Source organism: Lotus japonicus, chromosome 5 (genome assembly GCF_012489685.1).
Source record: "Lotus japonicus ecotype B-129 chromosome 5, LjGifu_v1.2".
Classification (NCBI taxonomy): domain Eukaryota; kingdom Viridiplantae; phylum Streptophyta; class Magnoliopsida; order Fabales; family Fabaceae; genus Lotus; species Lotus japonicus.
The window spans coordinates 66,371,146-66,395,727 of record NC_080045.1 but is presented as its reverse complement, the minus strand read 5'-3'; the positions used below and the strand labels follow the sequence as shown (position 1 = coordinate 66,395,727).

Sequence of the window (24,582 nt, the reverse complement as noted above, 5' to 3'; positions counted from 1 at the left end):
AGCCGCATACTTGGAAAAACATTTGGCCTATATCACACCTAAGATCAAAATTGTCAAAGCAATTTTTTTTTGGTACTAATGAAATTTTTTGACTTAGTTATCAATTTTTTTTTTTAACTTTTGCCTTTTGGCATTCTCACTTTTTATTCAACAAGACTTGTGGCAACCCCAAATTGAACGAATGAAAATGAAGATATCTTGTGTTGTGTATGGTCACTTATCCTCGATAGTAGTATGTATTGGACTTCCCTCACAAATTTTACTGTTCACATCCATTTTCACACGTGGCATACATTATTAGCAAGTAAACAAAATCTGATGTTCAATATCAACTCATCAACTCATGGACTATAAAATCTTCACCCAAATTTCATAAAACATTTTTTTTCGAACATTGGAAATAATTTAAATTTCTCAAGGCAAAAACTACAGCAAAATGTAAAGTCCAATTTCTTGCAAAATTCAGAAAAAGCAATAGCTCCTAGAGGATGAATAAACTAACTAGTTAACCTTTGTGACATGAACTTTCAACTTTGGAACTTCTCTGTCAATCACCTCAAACACACAAATGTCTCCAACTTGCAATTTACTCTCCCTTATAAACAAAGACCAACCACAAGTGAGGCGATGATAAGGAGTATTAGGAAAACAAACAAACTTCACCGGCCACCTTCTTTCTTCGAGCTGCAAAATCACATTCTCCTTCCTATTCACGTAATCCATGAACTTCGGTACTTGTTTCTGCATAATGTAAGATCACAGCTAGCTACAATCAAAAGCTCATAACATAATATATGAACTTATGAATGCAAAAATAACCCTAGTGTAAGTGTTTAACGATCTGAATCATCACATGTCACATGACAATATTATATAATCAATTTGAATATTTAAAATAGACAGACACAAATTTTCAACATGAGAACAGTATCATATACCACTGCATTTTCTGCCAGATGGGATGGCACTATGAGCACAGTGAAATAAGGATTGGATGTGACAAAATTTAGGGCTATTTCCAGAGCTCTACTTGTCTTGGGCCAATTCAAGGACAAAGTGCTTAAAGTAGTCCTCACACCTGTAAAATGAAAATGCAAACCAAACTAGTAAAGGCCTATATATGATAGTTTTATCCATCAAAAGCAAAAAACAGATCATGAATTACTACATACCTTCCAGCTTATGCTTAATAGTTTTGTTAAACTTTGTCCCTTGACCAGATTCATCACCTGCTTCAGCCTGCAACTTTCTCATATTGGAATTTCTGTCCACATTCACAGGTGTATCATTTCTCATTCTCTTATAAGATCGAGAAGAAAACATTGCAGGTTCCGGTATAGCATTTTGGTGTGCAGTGGTTTCCCCCAAGAATTGAACTGATTCATTGTTCCCCTGATCAAGGTTTTTGTCACAAGAAGGATAGTGTATTGCTAAGGCACTTTGATCAAGAATGAGCACATCAAAATGTGAAGTCCCTTCATATTTAAACACCACCATGTACCCATGATCTAGAGAGTAATTTTGAGCAAATTGTTTCCAACCCTTTTCAAACCAAACCTCACCATTCTGTTTTGTCCAATGAATTTCCCATTTAGTACTATCCGGAACCTTTAAAAACACTGGATTGGATAAATCACCTTCGTACATCTCTGTAAAGCTTTTGGGTATTCTCTGCCAACAATATTTTGGTTAGTATGTCAAAAAAATGCACATATTCCTCCTACCAGAAAATATAACACTAATCTAAACTAAACCATTTTATTTCTAATCAATTCTCTAGTGGTGATAGCAATAGCAAATATTTGTTTAAATAAATATGTGGCAATGCCTAAAAACACTTACAAGCCTTTCAAGACTAGTCTTAAGAATGATCTTGAAGAAATGGATTGGCAGAACTGGACTTGGCTGAACATGATTAGAAGCCTTAGCCATGGATGGAATGTGAAGTTGAAAAGTTGTATCACTTCACTACAGAGAAAGAACCGAGAAGCTATCATCAGTTGCTATCAATGAAAAGTTGCACTCAACTTTATAGTAATTGATGTTGAGACACCATATTTTGAGGCATCAATTACAATGATTAGTTGATAAGCTAAAACGTCTCCAAATTCATCTCGAACCTTGCCATACCACCATTCATATTTGCTGCTGGACTTTGTAAATTGAAACAATCATTTATTAGATGACCACTCATCAAAATGTTTAGTCTTCCCCATATTATTATAATTGGCTGTTTATTTATTACTCCCTCCGGTCCTATTTATAAGGTCCTATTTATAAGCATGAAAGAGAAGAAAAATCTTGGTCCTTTTTATAAGAACCAAATGAAAGTTTGAACTATATTAATTATTTTTTTCCAATGATGCCCTTATTAATTCTAACTTGTAAAATGTGTCTCATTAATTATTCTCTCTCTTTCCCACTTTCCAACATGAATAACAAAGGGTAATTTTGGAAGTTTATTTTGATTCAAGACAAATTTAATGCATTTTATCTAGTTTTACTACATTTCTTAAACTATGTGAATTTTTTTTTTGTTGCTTATAAATAGGACCGGAGGGAGTAAAAGGCTGTTTAAACTGTTGAAATGCTGATCTTACATTACACATGCTACATCTCTTGATCAGTGAGTTGTGAGTAACTCTATCACTCAGTTGAAATTAGATATATGGCATTTTATATTTGGTCAAATTCCTTATAGTAGTAGTACTAGATTAGCTATGCTTTTTAACTACTTTCCTTTTATTCAAGTCAATTATAATAAGTACTCTGATATTATTGCTTCAAAAAAAGAGATTTCAAGTGATGACTTTAATCATTTCAATTAGGTCATTTTGTTGAAAGCAGCTCAATGCTTTATGTGAAAATTGTGAGTTATAATGGACCATAATTTGCTCTGGCATTCCTTTATGGCCATCAAGGGGGAACCATCACCAAACCAGTATTATAGAAGTTCCCCAACAGAATGAAAGAGTTGAGAGGAGAAACTATCATACTATTCTTTGTTTGGCCAGAGCTTTACTCATACATTCATTTTTACCCAATTATCACTCACCAAACTTCAATTTTGTTCAAACCATTTCCTACTCATATAAGTGAACGTTATTTGTAGATTAAGGCTTGAAATCGGTGGGGGTAGGAGTCAGGACTAGCTAACTAGCTAACCAGCATGATAAGCAAAAGTAGAGCATATATTTGCTTAAACTAATCATAGACCATAGGATTTGCCTTCCAGTATTTCAAAGTCAACTATAAGTAAAACTAACCAAAGGTCACCCATTCAAAGGAATGGAAATTGTTCCATCTTCTAATTTTTACAAAAAGCAACAGCTCCAAGTCGATAAATCAACTGTGGCTTTTGGAAATATGAACTTCAAAAACTGGTTCTTCTCTGTTGATGAATTCAAAGACACAAACGTCTCCGGTTTGCAATCCACTTTCCTTTGCAAACAAGGACCAACCAGCACAGAAGCGGCGACCTGAAGTTAGGCGAAGACGGAGCAACTTCACATTCCATGATCTTTCCCCAATCTGCAGCTTCACAACCTTCTCAATATTCTCGACATAACCTTCTAAACCTGGTACATACTGCATTGTGTGTAACATTTTATATCAGTATTCAGATTGAACAAAACCTCATGAAATTGAATGTAAATGTAGTCACTTTTGTGTTTAATTAACCTTACCAGCCGACTTCCAGCAAGATTAATAGGATTTATGGTAACAGTGAAAAAAGGATTATTTGAGATGAATGCAGCAGCTACTTCCTGCGCTCTAGCTCCCCTTGGCCAATTCAAAGATAATGAACTTCTTTGAGCAGCACTATTCTCACCTGTTAAAACACACTCACTAGCTCCCGTTGGCCAATTCAATGATAACTTTGAACTTCATTTTGGTACTTAGTTTCAACTATCTAGCTTCTATTAAATAGCATCAACTGAGAACTTGAACCCACATGGACACATGGTACTGAAAATGTACATAAAGGGGCTATATACCCTTCAAAATATGTGACATGCAAACACAATCAACAGAAAATAAAGTCAAAATTGTACCTCTGTCATTCTTATATGGTGGAGGAGAAAGTATTGGTAACTTTTGCTTAGGCTTCTGATCTGGCCAGTCATCATCACTCTGGTCAAAGTCACAAGAAGGATAGTGTATTTCTAAGGCACTTTGATCAAGTATGAGCACATCAAAATGTGGAGTCCCTCCATATTTAAACACCACCAGATGCCCATGATCTAGAGAGTAATTTTGAGCAAATTCATTCCAACCCTTTTGAAACCAAACCTCACCATTCTGTTTTGTCCAATAAACTTTCCAATCAGTTCCATCTGGAGGCTTCAAAAGCACTGGATTAGACAAAGCACCACCATATTTCTCTGTGAACTTTTTAGGTAATTTCTGTGTGAAGATTAAAACCCTGTTGGTCAGTATTTGATGTATTGTCCAGTAAATAAAACAAGCCTCGTGCATCTCAAATTAATGTGTTTCTCTAATCAAATCTCTAGTGCTTATATGTATAAGTATGATTTTAATCTAATATCAACAACAAATATCTCCACATGCAAATATGATCTAATTATAAAGAAAAATGCAAATTTGATAGAATGCTAAGTAGGAACAATGCTTACAAGGCTTTGAAGATTAGTTTTGAGAATGATCTTGAAGAAACTGATAGGCAGGACAGTATTTCCAGCCATGGATGGAGTTTGTGTAGTGTCTCTCCTTACCAAGAAGATAGAAGATAGTAGCAAATACCATGCGGCATGGTCTCCAAAGTAAATGTTGGTCAGAGCAAAGTGAAGCTATTCCACTATGTCATGAATTACCCTCTCTCAACAAATTTTTGTGCCTTCTTTACATCTACTGATTCTCACCTATTCTTGAGAATGGAAACAGTCAGTTTTATTCACACGCTAATTAACACAGAGAAATATAAGAAATATCTTATACCATTATCAGATCTTCGAATATTTTATCACATCTTGATATTAATTTAAATAATTTAGATTAATTTATTTTCTTATACTTAATTAGCATTACTATAAATATGAGTACATAATTTTTTGGAAAGAAATATGAGTACATATTTTATCTTTTAATAACCAAATTATTCATAATACATGGTATAATTTTACTGGATCGAGGCCCAATGTTTTTTTTTCTTTCAAAGGATCATAATCCATTCAAAACCCAAAGGGTTGCCTAACGATAGTTACAACATACGAGAATAAATCTCAACGAGTGATATCGCAATGTAACACATAAGCAATTACGAGAACAAGCATGCACACTCAAATAACAAAGCTGAACATCAACTAAAAACATGATGTAAAAACCCTAAGAGTCATATACAAAAGCCCCTAAACCTCTAAAGTAGCATAGAGAACCAGGTTGACTTCTGAGCGAATAAGCTAATTATGTCTTCAAATATAAATAACGCTCGCTCCCATTCTAATAACTCTTCGACTCTGTCGGAGTTACAATTGTGCGGGGCTATCAAAGAAGCTCAAACGCGGCTTCAGCCAAACCCAATGTGAATAACTAGTAAATTATATTGGACTGGATTATAATTTTACTGGAGCCAGGCCCAATGAGAATAACCCAACACTGCGTTCAGTTTCATTTCATTTCAGCAAAATCAACGAGAGAGAGAGAGAGTGGTGTGGAATTGAGATTGTTGAAGAAGAAGATGGCAACAGGAGAAGGATCATCGAAGAAGATGATTGCTACGCCGGAGGAGATGGTGGAAGCGAGGGTTCCGTTGGCGTACAGAGACGAGTGCGCACATTTGCTGATCCCTCTCAACAAGTGCAGGCAAGCGGAGTTCTACCTCCCATGGAAGTGCGAGAACGAACGCCACTCTTACGAGAAGTGCGAGTACGAGCTCGTCATGGAACGGATGCTTCAGATGAAGAAGATCCGCGAACAATCCAAACAAACTCTCCCTCAAGCTGCTGCTGGTGGCGCCTCCGTTCCCCTCATCCCCAAACCTGCAAATGCCTGATGAATGAATTGAAGGTAGGGTTTTCGAATTCATTCCATTTCCATTTAGGGTTGCTTGGTTTTTCAATTTTGGGGTTCGAATTTCTATCTGATCTCTGATTGGGATTGATTACTTCAGAATGTTTGTTATTTCAGTTTCAATTTCATTTGTTTGTGTCGAATTTTCCGTATATGACTAGTTAGATTTGTGCATGTTCCCGGCGATTAGGGTAGCTACTGGATTTGCAGTGGGATGGAGCTGGTCTATCCTTGAATAATCACTGATATTGCTCTAATTTTTAATTCAATTGTCCTGAGTTACTCTAATTTCGAATAATCGAGACGTTACAAAGTTTATGCTTGGTTGCTGTGTTGGTCTGTTCACCTAAGGGGAATGCAAATTAGAGATGGGAGGGATCGTTCCCACCCACACTATAAAACCGCATTCTTCAGGGAACGATTGAGGGAGATACTAGTTTGGATATGCTCCTCTGGAAATGTTAACCTTGTCTGTCCTTGGAGTTTCTGTCTGTAGATATATTTTAGGTTGGCACGACTTGATTTTAGTTATCATAGAATATGCCACTTGGCTGAAAATTAATGTGAGAGTGTTGTGAATGTTACTGCTACTCTTTGAAATTGATTGGTTGCTAACAGTGACAGTTAAGCTTGATTTCGAGTTATGCTACTATACATAGATGGTTGGTCAGGAGTCTAGTTCATCATTAGATCCAACAATGGCTGCAGGGGAGTAAGAGTGTCATTTTGAACTTGTGGAATGGTACACAGCAGTCGTGTAATGGTGAATTCAGTTGGTTTTGCATATTGTAGTCAAAATAATATTGTGTCTTTGTTTGGACTGTAGGATAATGTCTAGAGTTTGCAAAATATGAAATAGTTACTTGTGGAAACAAATGTTAATGAGTTCATAACTTGTATACTCAAGTAGTTGCATTATTAATTGTAATGGAATCTTGTCAGGATATAAACTCATCTGTTTCAATAGGAGACTGTATTGAATCAGGTTCATGCAGCTTTAAAATTTTGAACACCTTTTAAATTTTAATTGTGAAGGCACACGATAGGGCTATCTAGTATCTATTAATAGGTGAGTGGTAGCAGAAACTAAATGAATGATTTGCCACAAGGCACACGATAGGGCTATCTATTAATAGGTGAGTTTAGGTTACTGAAGAATCTGTAAATCTGTTTGTAATTTGTGTTTCTCCAGGCTGTAGATTATATTTATATAATGTGCTTCCTGGTAGACTTGTTTTGTTGAATGGAAATCTTGAATGCTAAATAGCCTCCTTCTGCACTAGGAGTAATAAGAATGGAGCCCTTTTTTATTTTTATTTTCTGCAAATGTAACAGATGGTATAAGCTATGAGGTATTGCGATGTGGGCTCCATTTCCACCTTAGTTTTTTGTGTTATTTTGATCTTAGTGACTACCCCTGCTGCAATGTTCTTTTTTTCTTTGATTTCTTGTTCTTTCCAATTGTTTTATTTATTTATTTGTGTTATATTTGACCCATGTTCACTTTTGACAGGAACCTTTGCTTGCTTCGGATGGATGTTTTTTCATGTTTTTCTTTTGTATGGAATCAAAGTTTCCTTGGAATGTTTGTCGAGAGAGTGCTACAGACTGCTTATACTTTATTTCTTGCTATTTTCCCTGTTGTGGTACCATGTTTCTACTTCAAGAAATAAAATTTCTAGTTAAAATCTCATAAAGGGGAATACTAACTGATTGACTTACATTTGTTCCCTTCTCCAATGTAATCATGTAAAAGCTTGGATAAATTTTCCATTGTGGTCTATGAATATCCCCAATCAATTTATTCTAGTGCTATGTTGACAATATGGTTGATCCACATTCTAAACTGGGAGAATTACATGATATTCTGAGTTCCATGGTCTTTGGATTTCTCATCCCTTTAGTCTTGGAATTTTTTTCAGTATACATGGCTGTTGTTTCAATGTTAATTGGTATTTTATTTGTTTTGAATTGTGTTTCTCCTGATGACAAAACTAAAAGAATTGAGTTTCGAGTAAATCAAAATTGTTTCAAGGATTTTACAAAGACTTAGTTGTTTTTCAGCGGCTCGATTCTGCTCATATGTGAGTTGATGAGAAGTTAGTACTCATTTCAAACCCAGTCTCACACAAATCAAAGCCAACCAAACAACTGTTTATAGAACAGAACTCTCTGTAGACCCAACTGTAATCAGGCTAAACTATGCCATTGCTTAGCAGAAAAAGCTTAGAACAAAACTGAACACGGAAATGTTCATGAATAGTGTATTGTACAGAAGAAATACTAGAAATCTTAATGAACTTGGACTAGCATGTAGTAATATAGATAGTTTTCGTCCCCTCCGTTTTATTCTCCCCATAAAAGTTAAAACAACCACCAAACATGAAAAGGGTCATTGATTGCCTCCTAAAAATTCTGGGCTACAAATGTTTTATTTTCGAACAATAATCAAGTAATAATATCTACAATTTGTTACATTGTAAGCTCAAAATTTATCGTACTAGTTCCGTAACCCGTGCGTTGCACGGAAATTTTATGTTGTAATATTTTAATAAATAAATAAGTTATTTTTGTATAAGGCAACCCTATAAAGATAGATGAGGAGAAAAATGAAATAAATAATTGTAATTGTAATTGTGTTGTGTACATCAAACATTTCCAAAAACTTCCTTAAACACTACATTTACAGTATTGGTCTGTTGTTTGGCCGTCTCATCGAGTATACAAAGTTTAAGACCTTTTCTTGAGCGTACTCAAGAAAGAGCTACATATAACTGACCATGAGTGAAGACGGGCCTTGGAAGGAAGAGTCCAACCTGAGATAGTGTTTGTCCTTGGCTCTTGTTTATGGTCATAGCAACGCATATTGAATTGGAAACTGTCTTCTTCTGAATTTAATTGGAAATTTGGAATCAGAAGGAACCAAGTCCATTCTTAAAATGTGCACTTTGTCATTGACATTTGTTCCCGTGATAACAGTTGCACCAATAAAACGTTCGCCAAGTTCGTCCACAATTAACCTAGTTCCATTGCATAAACCTGCTGCTTGGTCTATATTTCTCAAAAGCATTATTGGAGTACCAACTTTCAACAAAAGTTTGTGGTTAGGCATTCTTGAACTTTTAGTGTCGTTCAAAAATTCGGTGGTGAACCACTCACCTTGGATTTCAGAATCCTCATCAGATCGCAAGGCAGAATCGGAGCTCAGATATTCATGCTCTGGTGCAGCTATCATCCCAAACATGTAAGTGTTTATCATTTCAACAGCCTCTAGTATAGGTGCCAATATTGCCCTATCTTGAAAAAATTGAGGGTCTTTCATTTTGTGCGCAAGGTCAGGATATGTATATTTAATCAATTCCATTAATGGGTCAGGACTAATTGGGATAAGCAGATCTGGCGGGATTTGGACATCGTACTCTCCTGCTCCGAAATCTGGATGGTCGCCATTTCCAATTTTAAGAATCCAATCTGCAAAGTCTTTGATTTCTTTTGCTTCATCAGCCGTCTCAGCTGCGGTTAGGCGCATGTTCTTACTCAATTTCATAACTTTGCAGTGTTTCCACAATGAGGAAGAGTTTACAGTAGATTCGACGATTTCCTGTCTGCTTCCTCTAGTTATTACAGGTAGTATTTGTCTAAAATCACCTCCAAGTATTACTAATTTTCCTCCGAAAGGCTTATAGGCGTTATCTTCATTTTTCGACCTCATTAAATCTCGGAGTGTAACGTCTAAAGCTTCGAAACAATACTTTTTCAACATTGGAGCTTCATTCCATATGATAAGACTTGTTTCAAGTAGAAGCTTTCCTCGTAGACTTCCCTGCTTTATATTACATGTCGAGGTCTCTGTAGCATCTAATGGAATGCAGAATTTAGAATGAGTTGTTCTGCCTCCAGGCAAGAGTAATGATACTATGCCACTGGAAGCAACGGTAAAAACAATTAGTCATTTGGATCTAAGTGACGCCGATAAAGTGTTCCACACAAAAGTCTTTCCAGTTCCACCATATCCATATAAAAAGTAGAAGCCTCCTGAGTTTGACAACACAGATGTGACAACCCTCTCATATACAGACTTTTGCTCAGGTGTAAGCATACTAAGCAACTCTTCATATTTTACCTTTAATGCATCTTTGTCATAGTTTAGTTCATCAACAATAAATCTATTGTCAAATTGCAAGACTTCATCATATTCTGGAGTTGGCAAACATGGGTAATCATTTAATGACCTACCATTTCTTTGGAGCAACTTCTCAATTTCAATGATACATAAATTTTTCAAATCAGCATCTGCGATTCGTAGGCCTAAAGTCGAGAATAGTGATAAACAAATTATTTTTAACTGTATCGAATATAACTTATGTTGTTCACAGACAATTCATTAAATATATTGCGCAATGTGATTTTTTAAAGTATTGAATTTCAATTAAATTAAATCCAAGCAATAATTAAATTAGGCTTAATCCAGTTTTTGGTCCCTATCCTTTGTCATAAATATGGCTTTAGTTCCTCGTCGGAGCAAAGGTGGGGATTGGTCCCCAGTTTTTTGCAAAATAGTTGGCTTTGGTCCTTCCGGCAGGTTGGGTCAACGCCGGAGCTCCGGCAGCTGATGTGGCCCTTGTCATGTCATTTAATGAGCTTAGGTGGAATTTTTATTTATTTATTTCATTGAAATTATTAAAAATTTAATTAGGATTCTCATGATATATAACTCGCCGATGCCTGGAGGGATATACTGTAGTCTGCCAATTTTAAAACCCCTCTTTCTTGGTTTCCAGATTCCATCTTTGTTATGATAAACAAATCTACTAGGAAATTCAGCATATGTTAGATCCTGCCCTTCTCGGTATTTTTCATTAGCTGCAAACCAAGCCATAAACATTGTGGGTTTTTTACCACTCTTTTCTAGAACATCTCCAACGTCTTCGTCATCATTATAGTATACCAAATATTCATTTGGAAGATGAAAATTTAGTTTTTTCACAGATGGCCATCGTTTGTGTATGGTAAAGTCAAATGTTCTCCAAGTTGCCTCACACGGAGAAAGATAACGACAATCATAATATTGCTTTACCTCATCCATTGGCTCTTTCGCTTGATCATCGTTGTCCTTATGTGAAATTTCAAGCATTGCTCGGTCTGCGCCTTTGTTGATATATTTGAACAAATATTTTATAGCATTGGACTTGTTACAATACTCGACATTTATGTGAGCTTGATACCTCATAAGGAGCGTGGGATTGTAAGGCACAACATACCTGCAATGTAGGTTATGGCGAATATAGATTACAATTGTAATAAATAACATATCTGAGGTATCCTTCTTTTTTTCACGAAGTTAGGTTTTTTCAAATTGGTATCAATTTAGTTTACTCGGAAAGCATATTACATTTGTAAAAATTTACATACCTGTTATCAATTTCAATGTCTTTTTTCTTGATTACAATCCCTATTTGCCTTCTTTTATACTGCGGATAGCCTTCTTCGTCAATCATTGTGGTGTTTTAAAATTTTTTTGGAAAGAATTTAGTGCACCTACCCTTCTCCATGCATGGTGATTTTTTGTTTGCACTACCACACAGTCCATGTATCATGAAGTTAGAAACTACAACGTGCAATTCGGGATATAACACTGGATCAGGAAGCTCGGCATAGATGACTTTGTCAATGTCGTCCCCAGTCTTCAACTTATTTTCTCCTTGCAACCAAATCAGTATGTGCGCGTGAGGAAGTCCTCTTTTCTGAAATTCAATTGTATACATGCCTAAAAACAAACATATTAATGATTAAAAAAGTTTCTGTAACAGCTTGACATCATCTTTAGCTTATTCTAAATTACAAGCATATTCTTCTTCTAAAAAGAAAACAAAAAAGTAGAATAATTCAAAAGTTTTAATTGATTAGAGACGTGAAACATGATAACTGAGCAATAAATTTCACAACATAAGTGAGGCATAGTAATGCATGGAGAATGTATTACGCACTTGCATCCACTTTTTCAAATAAATGACCATTTTTGAAATCTTTAATCAGCTGGTTCACCTTCATCTTAAAAATGCGAACTAAAATATATGGACGCTCATCTGGGCGGGATCGCCTCGACTCAACAAACGACTTGATTTCTGGCCAATTGGTGTTGCATGTTATAGTTATGAACAAATCTGGATATCCAAATCTCTTGCAAATTGCCATAGCGTCTTGACAATTATTGAACATGTATCGTGTGCTTCCCATGTATGAAGCTGGCAATATGATGCGCTTTCCAGTTGTTGTAGCTTCGGTGTCGCCCCTAGCTACTGCGTCATGTAATCCAGAATAAACCTCAGCTCTGATCTTATTTTGATTAAATCTCACCCAATTTAATCGTTGAGATTCTATCATGGTATATGCATCAACTATAAATTGTTGAAATAGTCGTCCAATACGAATTACATTGTCGTATTCAATGCGTCTATCCTGAATACGAAAAGCAACAAAGTTTTTAAGAGTAACTGAGTCCCTTTTGTTATATTGATCCTCCACGACAGGTTCCCTGTATGGGATGTCTTCTTGATAACCATCTTCTCCATATGAAAATAACAAAGGATACTGCAGGGGGATGTAAGAAACATGATTCTCGTGCAACCTTGTGAATGTGTCTGTAGTGTCCTTTACAACAACATCTCGTTCGCAGTCTAAATTAATAAAAACATGACATGTGGAAATTAGAAAGCATTATGGCCCACTTTGGTGGATGAGCTTTATATATTATTAAGATTAAAATTAAGATTAAAAACATATATCTTATGGTACCATTTACGTGATAAAAATAAATATTATCCATAAAAGTATTGCTTAATGATGTTTTCTTTTGACTTTTTTTAATTTGTAACGATTAATTACAACAAAAAAATAGAAGAAAATCACATATATCTTGCAATATTTGCATAATGATTACGTTTTTTTTTTCTTTCTAAAAACCTCAATTTTAAATTTTAAAATTTTGGAAAAGGGATTTTTATATTTTATCAATTTTTCCAATTATTAAAATATTTTTTTAAACGAATATATCTCTAATTTCACTTTGTTTCTAAAAATCCACTACTAAAAAATTTATGATTTTTTCATTTAAAAAAACTTGGTATAAAGTTAAAGATGTGATTTTGTTTTGTTCCACATGTGCCATTAAAGATTGTCGAATTCCTATTTAATAATGATTCACATTTTAAATATCAAAATGTATTAATTGAATGAATTAAATGTTGACTTTATTGATTTATTGAGTCATCATTTTAGACCAATGAGAATTCATCAATTTGGACCAATCATAATAAGACATTTGGAAATTCATGAGTGACAACCAATAGAATAAAAACATGTGTCATTTAAGTGACTATATGACCCACTTTGGTGGATGTGCTTTATATATTATTAAGATTTCAAAAGTATGGAAAAGGTAGTTGTTATTATTTTCCAATTGAAACGCTTGTATTATTAGCTGGCACAATTTAATTCCTGTGAGAGCTCTATATTCACAATCAAATTAAAATGCTTATGTATATTTACTCTTAAATCATTTAAAAAGTATGAGAAAAGTACTAAAATTTTTATAAAACATTTTCTATTAGTTTCAACTTGAAATCATTTTCATGTAAAATATTTCTCACGTAGGAGCTTTTTACTATATAATTAATAAATATAGACTAAATATGTTTATTTTTCTGTAATTCCCCGTGACAGCCTTATATTCGCAATCAAATTATAATGCTTATGTATATCTACTCTTAAATAATTTAAAAACTATGGTAAAAGTACTAAAATTAAAACAAAACATTTTCTATTAGTTTCAACTTAAAAGAATTTTAATGCAAAATGTTCCTCCCCGTATGAGTTTTTTAATATGCAACTCAAAAAAAAAAGCTATATATGTTCATTTATTCCAATTCTTGACAAAATTTCATATTTTTATATATATTTACCTTTAAACTTATGAAAAAAATTCTAAAATTCTAACAAAATTTATCGTTTGTTATTTTCAACTTGGAAATATTTTGATATAAATGTTCTTCTCTGTTAAGTCTCTATTTTGACAATTAAATTAAAGTAGTTATATAAAAGTAATAAAATTATACTAAAACATTTTCTATTAGTTTCAACTTGAAATTATTTTCATGCAAAATGTTCCTCCCCATAAGAATTTTTTACAATGTAACTTAAATATAAAAAATATTGACGATATATGTTAATTTATTCTAATCCGCATATCATAAATTCTTAGTATCAAAATTTTGTATTTTTATATACATATTTACTTTTAAACTTATGAAAAAAATATAAATCTATATTAAAATGCTCTCAAAATTGATCATATGTTATATTAGGTAGTAGTTAATAAATTCCCTGAGATAAGTGAGAGTAGTTGACTATATTCAATGAGTTGATATTTAATTTTTTTTTTGTTTATTCCAGAGTTTAAAATGATGATATAAGTCTCAATTCTACGTTCAAAAAATTTGCAATTACAAAGGGTCTTGCCCACATTTTTTTTTTGTATAAACATCCGGTACCCGCTCACCCTTTGGGTCTTGCCCTTAAATTTACAAAAAAAAATTTCAAACAAATTTTTTTAAAACAAATCAAAATAATTGTTAATGATAACAACCTTTACCATTAACATAGCACCGAGTTTTGTACAACTTTTAATCCCATTTTGTTTTCAAAAGATTGACTTGCTAAAAAATTAGTTATACTAAATAATTAAGTGTGTTCAACTTCATTCCCCGTGAAGAATAATGAAAGAACAATAATATATATTCAGTAAAAAAAACCAACACTTATTATATTTCTACCGTTTAGATGTCCATTGGTTTCATTACATGATTTAGAAGAGTGACAAATAATGAAAAGAACAATAATATATTTCAATAAAAAAACAAACACTGATTATATTTCCACTGTCTAGGTGTCCATTTGTCTCAACCAAGGCATAATGGTGTGATTCTTCGAGAGAAATTTCTAAACATAAGGGCAGAAGCATGTAGTAGTGGCATAAGAGCCTTATTTTCACTTATTAGAATACACTGTAAATTTTGTATGTTGTTTCTAATTTTGGTAATTCTAGAAAATTTGAGTACCTCCTTTCTATTCCATCATGAACAATAATCACAATATTTTCCGCCAGTGCACTATCTTTGTCCCTGAAGCTTTTCTTGCAAAGAGGAAACTGAAGCACATGCAGAACATGTGTGAATAACCTAGAACTAAAAGGATAATTTAGTCTACCATCAAGATTCAGAAATATAAAAAAAAAACTTAAATGAAACCATAAAAGTGTAACAATGAATCAAGTAATGTAAGAATGAGCAAGTAACGTTCAAAAAAAAAAAGACATTTGGAAAATCATTGTAACAACCAATAAAAAAAAAATGTGACATTAATGTTGCTATATGACCCACTTTGGTGGATGAACTTTATATATTATTAAGATTAAGATTTCAAAAACAAAACACTTGTAACAATTATTCCTAATTTAACAATGTTTTATATTCTTGTTTTTGACTTTTAGTCATATATCACCGGCTATGTTCATATAATTAGAAATGATTCATAATATTAAATATTTCTACATATATCATGGGCGAAGATTTGCAGGTATTGAAAATAAATTCAAAACGTAAGTAAGAAAGGCTGGCCGTGAAAGAAATTGGTCAAAATTTGAATGTAATAATAAAGGCAATTATTCAAGGTGGTGCAATTATTCAAAACGTAAGTAATGATAAAGGCTGGCCGTGTAAGGAAATTATTCAAAATTTGAATGTAAACAAATTTATTGAATGTAATAATTGCAGGGTGAATTTGTTTGAAGGTCAATTGCATGATTTATTAACATTTATATGTATGGATTAATTTATTTATTGAAGTGAACCAATCAAAAGTAGCCATGTGGAAATTAATTTCGACCAATGTGAACCAATCAAAAGTAGCCATGTGGAAATTCAATGAAACCAACCAATAGAATGCTAACATTTGGAAATTATAAAGCAATATGACCCACTTTGGTGGATCAGCTTTATATATTATTAAGATATTCATATAAACAGGAACAATGAGTCCATAATTTCAGCCAACAATGACTGACTATTTTATTAAAGAGTATTTGGTGGGACTTATTGAACAAAAAGAATACACACAATCAATATCTCCAACTTATATTTGTCCTCTTCAGATAGTGGCAGCCGCATCAAGCAAACCAGTAGCAAAGATATGCATAAGATCCAAAACTTATAATCGTAAACTCATAGTACAACAAAGCTATTTTTGGAACTGAACTCTTCCCTGGTTGGAGCAATAACTTTGATCTCATTTTGTTTTCTTGATGTTCCTACATTCATAAGGAAGAATTGCATAGAGGTAGTAAAAAGCATATTATAGCAAGATTTCCATACAATATAGAATTAAAATGAGTTTAATAAGGTTTGTCAATTTCATAGGAAGAACTCCATAATGCAAAGCAGTCTAGTCTTGAGAATAACCGGGTTCAAGAGAAAATCATATTAAAAATGTACACAAGCATGTAAAATAAAACCATAAGGACATGAACAATAAATCATCAAGCTTTAGTTCACAAAATGGCCTAGTCTAGTTCAATCGATAATGCTTGTTTTGTAAATATTTTGCTGTAGAATTCATGACTTTCTCTAACATTAGCCCATGAAATGATAAAAAATAATCTAATCAGCATAACTCAGGCATGAGAAAAAAGTGTGAACACACCTTGTCCCAAAGGAAAAAAGGCACAATATGGAAAGAGAGCTTACACGACACATTCTGCCCCTCCTTTACAGAGTTCAACCCACAACAACTATAGTAGCAAATTTTCATCTCAGTCTCAATTCCAACAACCTATTAAGAAATAATAGAGATCAAATGTTACAGTAGAGACCAAACACTCCGGGAACAGATTAAAACTTAGCGAAGGATAAATTTATTCATGAAGAAAACAATCACCAAAAAATAAATTATTCATCAACACAATAAAATCAAAGTAAATCCTATGAACATGGGCAACACAATAGGTAAGACCAAGATTGAAAAACTCATTCGCTGGTGTAGCAAAAAAGGAAGGGGTATAGATAAGTGAGAAACCACGAGTAAGATTCAATGATATAGGTTTAAAATTCATAGCTGGGGCATGCAACTCTACAATGCAAAGCACCAACACAGCCAAACAGACTCATATATATATAAAGATAACTGCAATTGATTTTACACAGACCACAAAGGCGGCAGAGTAACCGTAATTGGATTGTAGACACAACCAACCATGTTAGTGGTAAACTTGATGGCATTGCTACAACGAAAACAACAATTTGAATAAGCTGGATTGAGGAAATCAAAATTTGGAAGGCTGAATTCTTGGAGTTATATGAATAGTGTACTTTTCAAGAGCAACAGAAGAAAAAAAACAAAGCAAATGAAGGCTACACTCTTGGATAACAACCACCATTAAAGTGAAGCTTGGATCAACCTGCAAACAAAGAAAAAATGAATTTTCATATTGTAGCTGAAAAGTAATAGTCATATAAAAATGGAGGGAGGAAGAAAGAAATGGAAGAGATATCCTAGAAGAAACCAGAAGCAGAAAATAAAATAAAGTAGGCTGAGAAAGGAGGCAGAGAGACAACTCAGCAGGACCAAGTAGGCTGGGTTATGAGGCTGCTATGCAGTAGACACACAACCTATAAAGTATAATTAACAGGTGGCTTTGAGAGGTAGAAGGTACCTTGATAGCGCTCAAATCGCATCCTTATGAAACATCTCAATCTTGGTCAATATGCAAACGAAAATCAAATAAAGACTGGCCTATCATATTGAACCCAAATTGGCAATCATCACATTTTCTAATAGTTGTTAGAATGTCAAAATTGACACGCTCACAATAACATCACATTTTCAACTTAAAGCATAAAGAAAAATACACACATTGAGCTCCATCACATGAAAACAATTTTAAACCCCATTAAAACTAAAATTCTCACCCTCATTGGACAAATACCTTACAAATGGTATCAAAACCAACATTAGTTTCAACAAACTGGTTTTTAGGATCTCCATTCAAAGTCACAGGAACGCCAACCACCTGCAGAATCCCAACAACTGTGATCAATATATTTTTATGCAAAATATACATTTGAAATTAAACTAAACGATATGAATAAGTACAACACATAACTCTGAGATTAAACCAGTAACAAAAATTAAAAGATAATCTCAACAATAGAGCTTTTATAAGCAGCCCTTGTATTGCATTTACGATGACAAAATTACAAAATCCACAAGATAGTCCCAACCATACCTTGGTGGGGCATTTTGCTTCAGCAAACGTTTATGCAAGCTGGGCAGCATCTGTGTCTGATGTCACCCTAATAGATAATGTATTTCAACATTCAGACACCTCTTTCTAAAAATGTAAAACTATAAATGAAGATCTAGTAAGATCAAGTTTCAAGTTGTTGCATGCAGCAAGAGCAACATTAACTTGCTCTGTGGTCCTAATTTGATCTTTCGTCCGACCAAGCAATTCTTAACCACCTAAGAAAGTAGCGATAGTGTCATAAGAAGGAGTTAATAATTTTCTGAAAGATAATTGACAAACTAAAACAACTTCATTTGCCATAACCAACCTTGATTCTTGTATGTGGAAAGATTATCTCTAGAGTTTTCTGGGCAAAGAGACCTTCTGAACCACCTGGAGAAAGGAATAAACACATTCATTGGATGAACAACCAACCGAGGAACATCTCACAATTCAATTTATAAGCATAACAAAAAAGGAAGATAAAAAGAAACCAGCAATACATGTCGGGTATAGGATGGGTTAGGAGGCTGCTATACAATATATTATAGAGACAACCTGTAAAGCATAACTAACAGCTGGCTTTGGGAAGTAGAAGGTACCTTAATAGCGTTCAAATCGCAGCTCTATGTAGAAGGTACCATGATGTAGGAACTTTTTAGGATTCCAGCTTGCAACTTTAAGCTGTAAAAATTGCGAAAGGGAGTCGTAGAATAGGAAAGGGAGGTCAGATTTGAGATCAAATCTGAAATCTTCTAGCTGTATGAAACGACTGAGGCGACCGCGGACGTGGTTTGATGTTGAAGACAATGAACAGTAACCCTACATTTTCCAGGGTGATAGACTGACTGATAGTCTTCAAAGCGGATAAAAAATGCAACCTCCCCACACGAAATGAAACGGGACAAAAAAAAAAGTTGCAATAGGATTTTGCTTTTTAAGTTAGTAGATAATATGCATTTTTTATTACTTTTTTTCTTTCGGTCAAGCATTTTTTATTACTACAGTATAGGCACTTTTCAACGGGCCCAATAAAAAGCTCTAGGCCCAATAAAATGAAATAATGCAATCCCATAGGCACTTTTCAACTGTGAACAATAAAAAGCTCTAGGCCCAAAATATTTTAACAAAAACAAAATTGGGTAGTTGAAGTAAACTATCGGGCGCATAAAGTAAACTATAAATCGGGCGCAATGCACTCCACCTTTTATAGCAATTAGTAAGCTACTCCATTCTAGGGTATATGTGCTGATTAATATATCTAGGCCCCATTTTCATTGACCCGTCTTTATTTTAAAATACTTTTAGGACCCTACTTTTTTAGAATGGGGAATTTGGTGGATTGAACTTTGTGGGGGAAATGTTTAATTTATTTTGTTTTGTTTTGATTCGGTTCGTCGTCTTTAGCCATTTCATGCACGTAACATGCTCTAGAAGGTTCAGATATATATAATTTATTATCACCTAATTAACCATTAGGGCCTTATGGCATGGACTTCATTTGCTACGTACCAATACTTGTTTATTCAATTAAATTTATCATAAGATGTTGAATATTCTGTGACATCTCTTATATTGCTTTCATCTCATTTTTTTTTAACTTAGTCAAATGTGACTTCAAGCATCACACTTGAATTACCAGCATGTAGATATGCACTCCTATAGTATAACATAAAATCAATTTGTAACATTGTTTTTTAATGAACTCATTTGACTAAGTGATGTGTTTTCATACTGAAATCCCTGAGAGCTAGCCACTAATATTATTTCGTGGCATAGTGATCATGAAATCATATTTTCTCACTTGCTGCAAAGTTGATAATAATTAAATTTGTACAGTACAGGGAGGAACAGACATACGTCCTTTTTACTCTTCAATAATGCACTTCAAATATAAAGTCTTCTGTGCAATTGTGTCTATAATGGTCCCTTTTTCTTTATCATGCAATTTGTCAAAACAAGTGAGCAAAGTATGAGGGCAAAGCATATTTTGTCTTTTCCCTAATGGCTAAACCAAACAAACTTAGACCCTTTGATTGATTAGCCGTAATTTAATTACTAAACAATGTTTTGGGGTTGAAATGTGGAAAGATTCATAGCATGCCTTGATCTAAGTGTTAAATTCATAGATTTTGTGATGAAAATTGAGATGTTGTTAGGTGCCCTTGAATTAAGGAATTAGGAATATGAGTGTGGAAAGAATAAGAAAGAACATTGGGGTTTGTTTTGCATTGGGATTCACCATCTCCTTTTTTTTTGACAAATTGTGGCTATGTTAAAGAATGTCAAACCTCATTTTGAGCGTAGTAGGTTATATGCATTATATACAATCATGGTGAGAATAGCACGTGCGTAGCTTACCATTTTGGGTCCTAAAAAAATTAATGACCAATAGTGCTACACATTACGAATGAATTTCAGTTGTAAGAATAGTCTATTAGTTATCATCGGAGAAAAGCTTGTCATTATTGACACTATATATAATTGATTCATGACATGTTATTATAGTTTTTATGATTAAGTGATTTAGATTGCTATTCTTATTGAGTTATGATATATACATATTTCTCCACTTCTTTTCCACCTTCATTTTTATTTATTTCAATTTTTTTTATCAATCAAATCACATACGTATCACATATTTACTTTCTCTCTCATTTCTTCATATCTCTATCTTCCTCCACCTCCCCACACTTCATTTTTGAAGTGTGAAGATATAATTATTCATTCTTATAGTACTCAATTTTTCTAATTAAAAAAAAAAGAATTTCAGCATGCACATGGTAAAAATGGAGTAGAATATAACTCCCTCATGATTCTTGTCTAATTTCTTCTCAAAATGGACAGAAGTCAAAAACGTGTGGGTCTTCTTCACATGATTTGATTATCGAGATCCTTGCTAATGTCAAACCAAATGTGGATGGATTGCTCCGCTTCATTCTATCTATATCGCTTCTCTTTCCCTCTTCAGCATCCTATGCCTATCATACAAACCGTGAGAAGGTAAGAACAAAATATTTGTTTATGAATATAAATTGAACATATACCTTCTTCTTTGTTGTGTTCGATTTGATTTGATTGATTTGATTATTGTAATTACAACCTTGGCGGCTCATGCATTAACCAAGTTCTGATCAAATGCACTTACAAGTAATAATTAAAGTTTAGTCAGCAGCCTCGTAATTTCAACAAAAAAGAACTAAAGACGTAGTCTATTATCTATATCAGATGATTTTGCCCAGCCAGTGCCCTAGCTAGATCCTATTAAATAGTTGACGCAAAAAATTAGAACCATAAAACATAATTAGAGTACAAATTAAAATGTTTGAAAATACAAATAATATCTTGGTTTAATTATTAGTTTAGTCATCATACTTCTAAGGTGGTTTAATCTTCTCCATAGCCGGAATTTTTTTCAACTATTGCACATGTGTTAGGAAAATGTTAGGGTTAATTCTCAGGGAAAGAATTGTTTCCAATGACATTTCCTAGCTAATAGTATGTGTGAGTTGACATGACGTGTCATATGACATTTTTATTCAATATGCTAACGAAATTACACACGATTGTGTGATCTGGAAATTAAACAAAGAGAGTTGGTAGTTATAAAATTAAAATTAGAAAGAATAAATTAAGTGGCATAAACTGATATCATTTAATTCGTATGTTTTCGTCTAAATAAGTTTGGCACCATCAATCATTATTCTTTTAATTGAGAGAGAAGGGGTAACGAAGGGAGATGGAACGAATATGAGAGTTTAGAAGAAAAAGAACCGGTAGCGAAGGGGTGGATGTACTCTGGTAGGAGTAATGATACATACACACATCACTTTTTCTTTCATCTCATTTCCACTTATTTTTTTTCCTACCTCTCTCTGCATTTTCTGTCACATCACAAATCATATCATTTATTTATCTCTCATTTCTACATAATCTCACAAGGTGGAGTGGAATTGGTATGTTAAGTAAACATTATTCCTCTAGTAGTGAAAGGGGTGACAAAGGGTGATGGGACAACGATGGGAGAAAGGTGTCAAGGAAAATATGAGGCAATAAAGAAGAGGTGGAGGTAATGGTTGTGAGTGTGAGGGGGAAGAGGTGACTCAGGTTGATGGTAAAACATCGTGGGAGGTAGGAGTTGTGGCGGTAATGGAGGAGGTTAAAGTTAGGGAGAAGAGTACTGATGGGGTTTGAGGGGGGAGGGAGCTTAATTAATAGACCATCGACGCTTAGCGTGCGTCATTAGACTAACACTAAGTTGGCATTGAAATTAATCTCGGTGTTGAACCGTCACTAATTGACATTCTGCTTACACTAAGTTGGCAGTTGATTTTAACTAGTGTAAACCATTGTCGACTTTAATAGCAGCTTAGTCGTCCATGCTAAGTAATTGGCAAACCAGTCTGACGCTGCACTTAATTAAGCGTCATTAAGCTTCCACCATACGCATTGTGTCGGCTTGACCGACGCTAAAGAGTGAAAACCAACACTAAATTTTTACACTAAAATGAGCATTTCTTGTAGCTTATATATCTATTTTGAAAATCTAAATTTATTTATTTTCACTTTTGGCACCAATTAAAGAATAATTATGTATATGTCTTTATTCTTTTATTTTCCTCACTCAAGTAATATTAAAATCCACGTACATTTTCAATTTTCTTATATCTTCACTGTTAATTTGCTTGGTTCTCCTAAAATTGTGCTTTTTAAACACTATTTCAATGATGCTACTACTTCTGCAAAATCTTAAAAAGAAATGGATGATGGAATTGAAGAGGCACATAAACCTAGGCACATTACCGTTTGCCTGCTCACGCCAAAGGTACCGGCGGCCTCGAAGCCACCCCACTCTCCCCTCTGTTGTTTTCCCCCCTTCTTCACTTTAATTTTTATCCAAAGTTAATAACAATTGAAAATAAATAAAAAATTATTATTAAAAGAAATAACAATTATTAATGATGAATGTTAGTCACTAGTGTAGTACTGTAGTGTAGGCACTGCAAATGACAAAGTTGCAATTCATGACATGCAGCCTATCTATGACTATGAAATATGAATATTGAGATAAGAGAAGAAGCAGGTAAACAGTTGTAATGGTTGGTTGTATTAAATTAAATGCTGTTTGGACAGATTCATAAACCCATCATTCCATTTGTGCAGTCCAGTCCAGGAATTCTTCTTCCATTTACCATCTGCTGCTGCCAATTCCATCATTATCACAGTGTACTGACACATTCAGATCAGAGGAAAGAGAAAGAAAGAGAGAGAGGCTTGTTTACTTTCTTCTCCTCTCCATTCCTTTTGCCTTGCCTTCCCCCACAGGCCACAACACAATTGTCTGCAGTTTCTGGCATCTTTTAGAACAATTCCTTCTGATTTGCTGAGATTACCATTTTGTTTCTTTCCTCTCTTATAAATGCATGGGCCTCTGAAATCTGAATGCCTTCAATAAATCAATTTCCCATTTATTATTCAAATCCGTACTATTCCTCATTCTTCTTCAATAGTGAATCACGGTATTTCACAGCAGCCAATACGTATGAGATTAATTTTCTTCATACTAAAAGATCACATTTAGTTGATAGACCGGCACTAACAAATTTTTCTTCATATACAACATTAAGAGATCAAATCTTAAATTAAATGTTTAAAAAGCTCAACTATCACTCAACTAATTAAACTTCTTTATTCATCAATAAATGCATACATTCAGCTGTTTTTTATTTTGGCAAAATTGGTTGCCTTGAAAACATTTCAATGCTTAGTAGCAGTCCTGTGATGGAGATCCATAAATTTTGAGTAGTAAGAGCAATACACATACATACATATAAATAAATTGTAGGAGCAGATAGTACATATAGTAGTAAGAAAATAAAAAATTTATAAGGCAAATAATACATAGTATTAAGGAAACATCAAAAAGTTTATAGGGGAATTGTCCCCATACTCTAGCTATAAGGTGAATCTGTCGTTGCTTAGCACTTAGCACCCTTGAGTTTGAGCACGAATTCCCTTGTTTTTATAAAAAGAGAAGTTCAAAGGTTAAAAACTTTGGAATTTCCTGGATTGAAACAGAGAATTATAATGAGAAACATAAGAAGAACCTTAGAGACTTTGATCCACAACCACCCATCAAGCTGGAGACATGTCGAGAATGTCACAAGTTTTCGTCTTTTTAAATTTTAATAGTTTTTCTCTGTAAGCTTGAATAA

At 33.8% G+C, this 24,582-nt stretch overlaps 3 protein-coding genes across 3 annotated transcripts; 1 reads left to right on the top strand and 2 right to left on the bottom strand.

Moving 5' to 3' along the window:
• Nucleotides 1-377: 377 nt before the first annotated feature.
• Nucleotides 378-2,055, bottom strand: LOC130720644 (B3 domain-containing transcription factor VRN1-like). Its single transcript, XM_057571316.1, has 4 exons — nt 1,843-2,055; nt 1,173-1,671; nt 939-1,078; nt 378-741 (listed from the first exon to the last, which is right to left on the bottom strand). Exons 1-4 carry the CDS (start codon nt 1,930-1,932, stop codon nt 502-504), a joined length of 969 nt encoding a protein of 322 aa, XP_057427299.1. The 5' UTR covers nt 1,933-2,055; the 3' UTR covers nt 378-501.
• Nucleotides 2,056-3,205: 1,150 nt separating this feature from the next.
• On the bottom strand, nt 3,206-4,861 carry LOC130720307 (B3 domain-containing transcription factor VRN1-like). The gene is made up of 4 exons (XM_057570937.1): nt 4,638-4,861; nt 4,056-4,407; nt 3,687-3,832; nt 3,206-3,588 (listed from the first exon to the last, which is right to left on the bottom strand). The coding sequence occupies exons 1-4, from the start codon at nt 4,704-4,706 to the stop codon at nt 3,346-3,348; spliced, it is 810 nt and encodes a 269-aa protein (XP_057426920.1). The 5' UTR covers nt 4,707-4,861; the 3' UTR covers nt 3,206-3,345.
• A 694-nt stretch (nt 4,862-5,555) lies between these two features.
• On the top strand, nt 5,556-6,027 carry LOC130720494 (NADH dehydrogenase [ubiquinone] 1 beta subcomplex subunit 7). The gene has a single exon (XM_057571143.1). It carries the CDS (start codon nt 5,600-5,602, stop codon nt 6,011-6,013), a length of 414 nt encoding a protein of 137 aa, XP_057427126.1. The 5' UTR covers nt 5,556-5,599; the 3' UTR covers nt 6,014-6,027.
• Nucleotides 6,028-24,582: the final 18,555 nt, after the last annotated feature.

What these genes read in the sequence shown, in the direction of transcription:
- LOC130720644 (XM_057571316.1), bottom strand. Translation starts at nt 1,932, where the DNA reads ATGGCTAAGGCTTCTAATCATGTTCAGCCAAGTCCAGTTCTGCCAATC. An exon ending in AGACTAGTCTTGAAAGGCTT is followed by an intron (nt 1,672 to 1,842) that starts GTAAGTGTTTTT and finishes TATTGTTGGCAG; the next exon opens with AGAATACCCAAAAGCTTTAC. An exon ending in ATCTGGCAGAAAATGCAGTG is followed by an intron (nt 742 to 938) that starts GTATATGATACT and finishes TACATTATGCAG; the next exon opens with AAACAAGTACCGAAGTTCAT.
- LOC130720307 (XM_057570937.1), bottom strand. Translation starts at nt 4,706, where the DNA reads ATGGCTGGAAATACTGTCCTGCCTATCAGTTTCTTCAAGATCATTCTC. An exon ending in AAACTAATCTTCAAAGCCTT is followed by an intron (nt 4,408 to 4,637) that starts GTAAGCATTGTT and finishes ATCTTCACACAG; the next exon opens with AAATTACCTAAAAAGTTCAC. An exon ending in ACCATATAAGAATGACAGAG is followed by an intron (nt 3,833 to 4,055) that starts GTACAATTTTGA and finishes GTGTTTTAACAG; the next exon opens with GTGAGAATAGTGCTGCTCAA.
- LOC130720494 (XM_057571143.1), top strand. Translation starts at nt 5,600, where the DNA reads ATGAGAATAACCCAACACTGCGTTCAGTTTCATTTCATTTCAGCAAAA.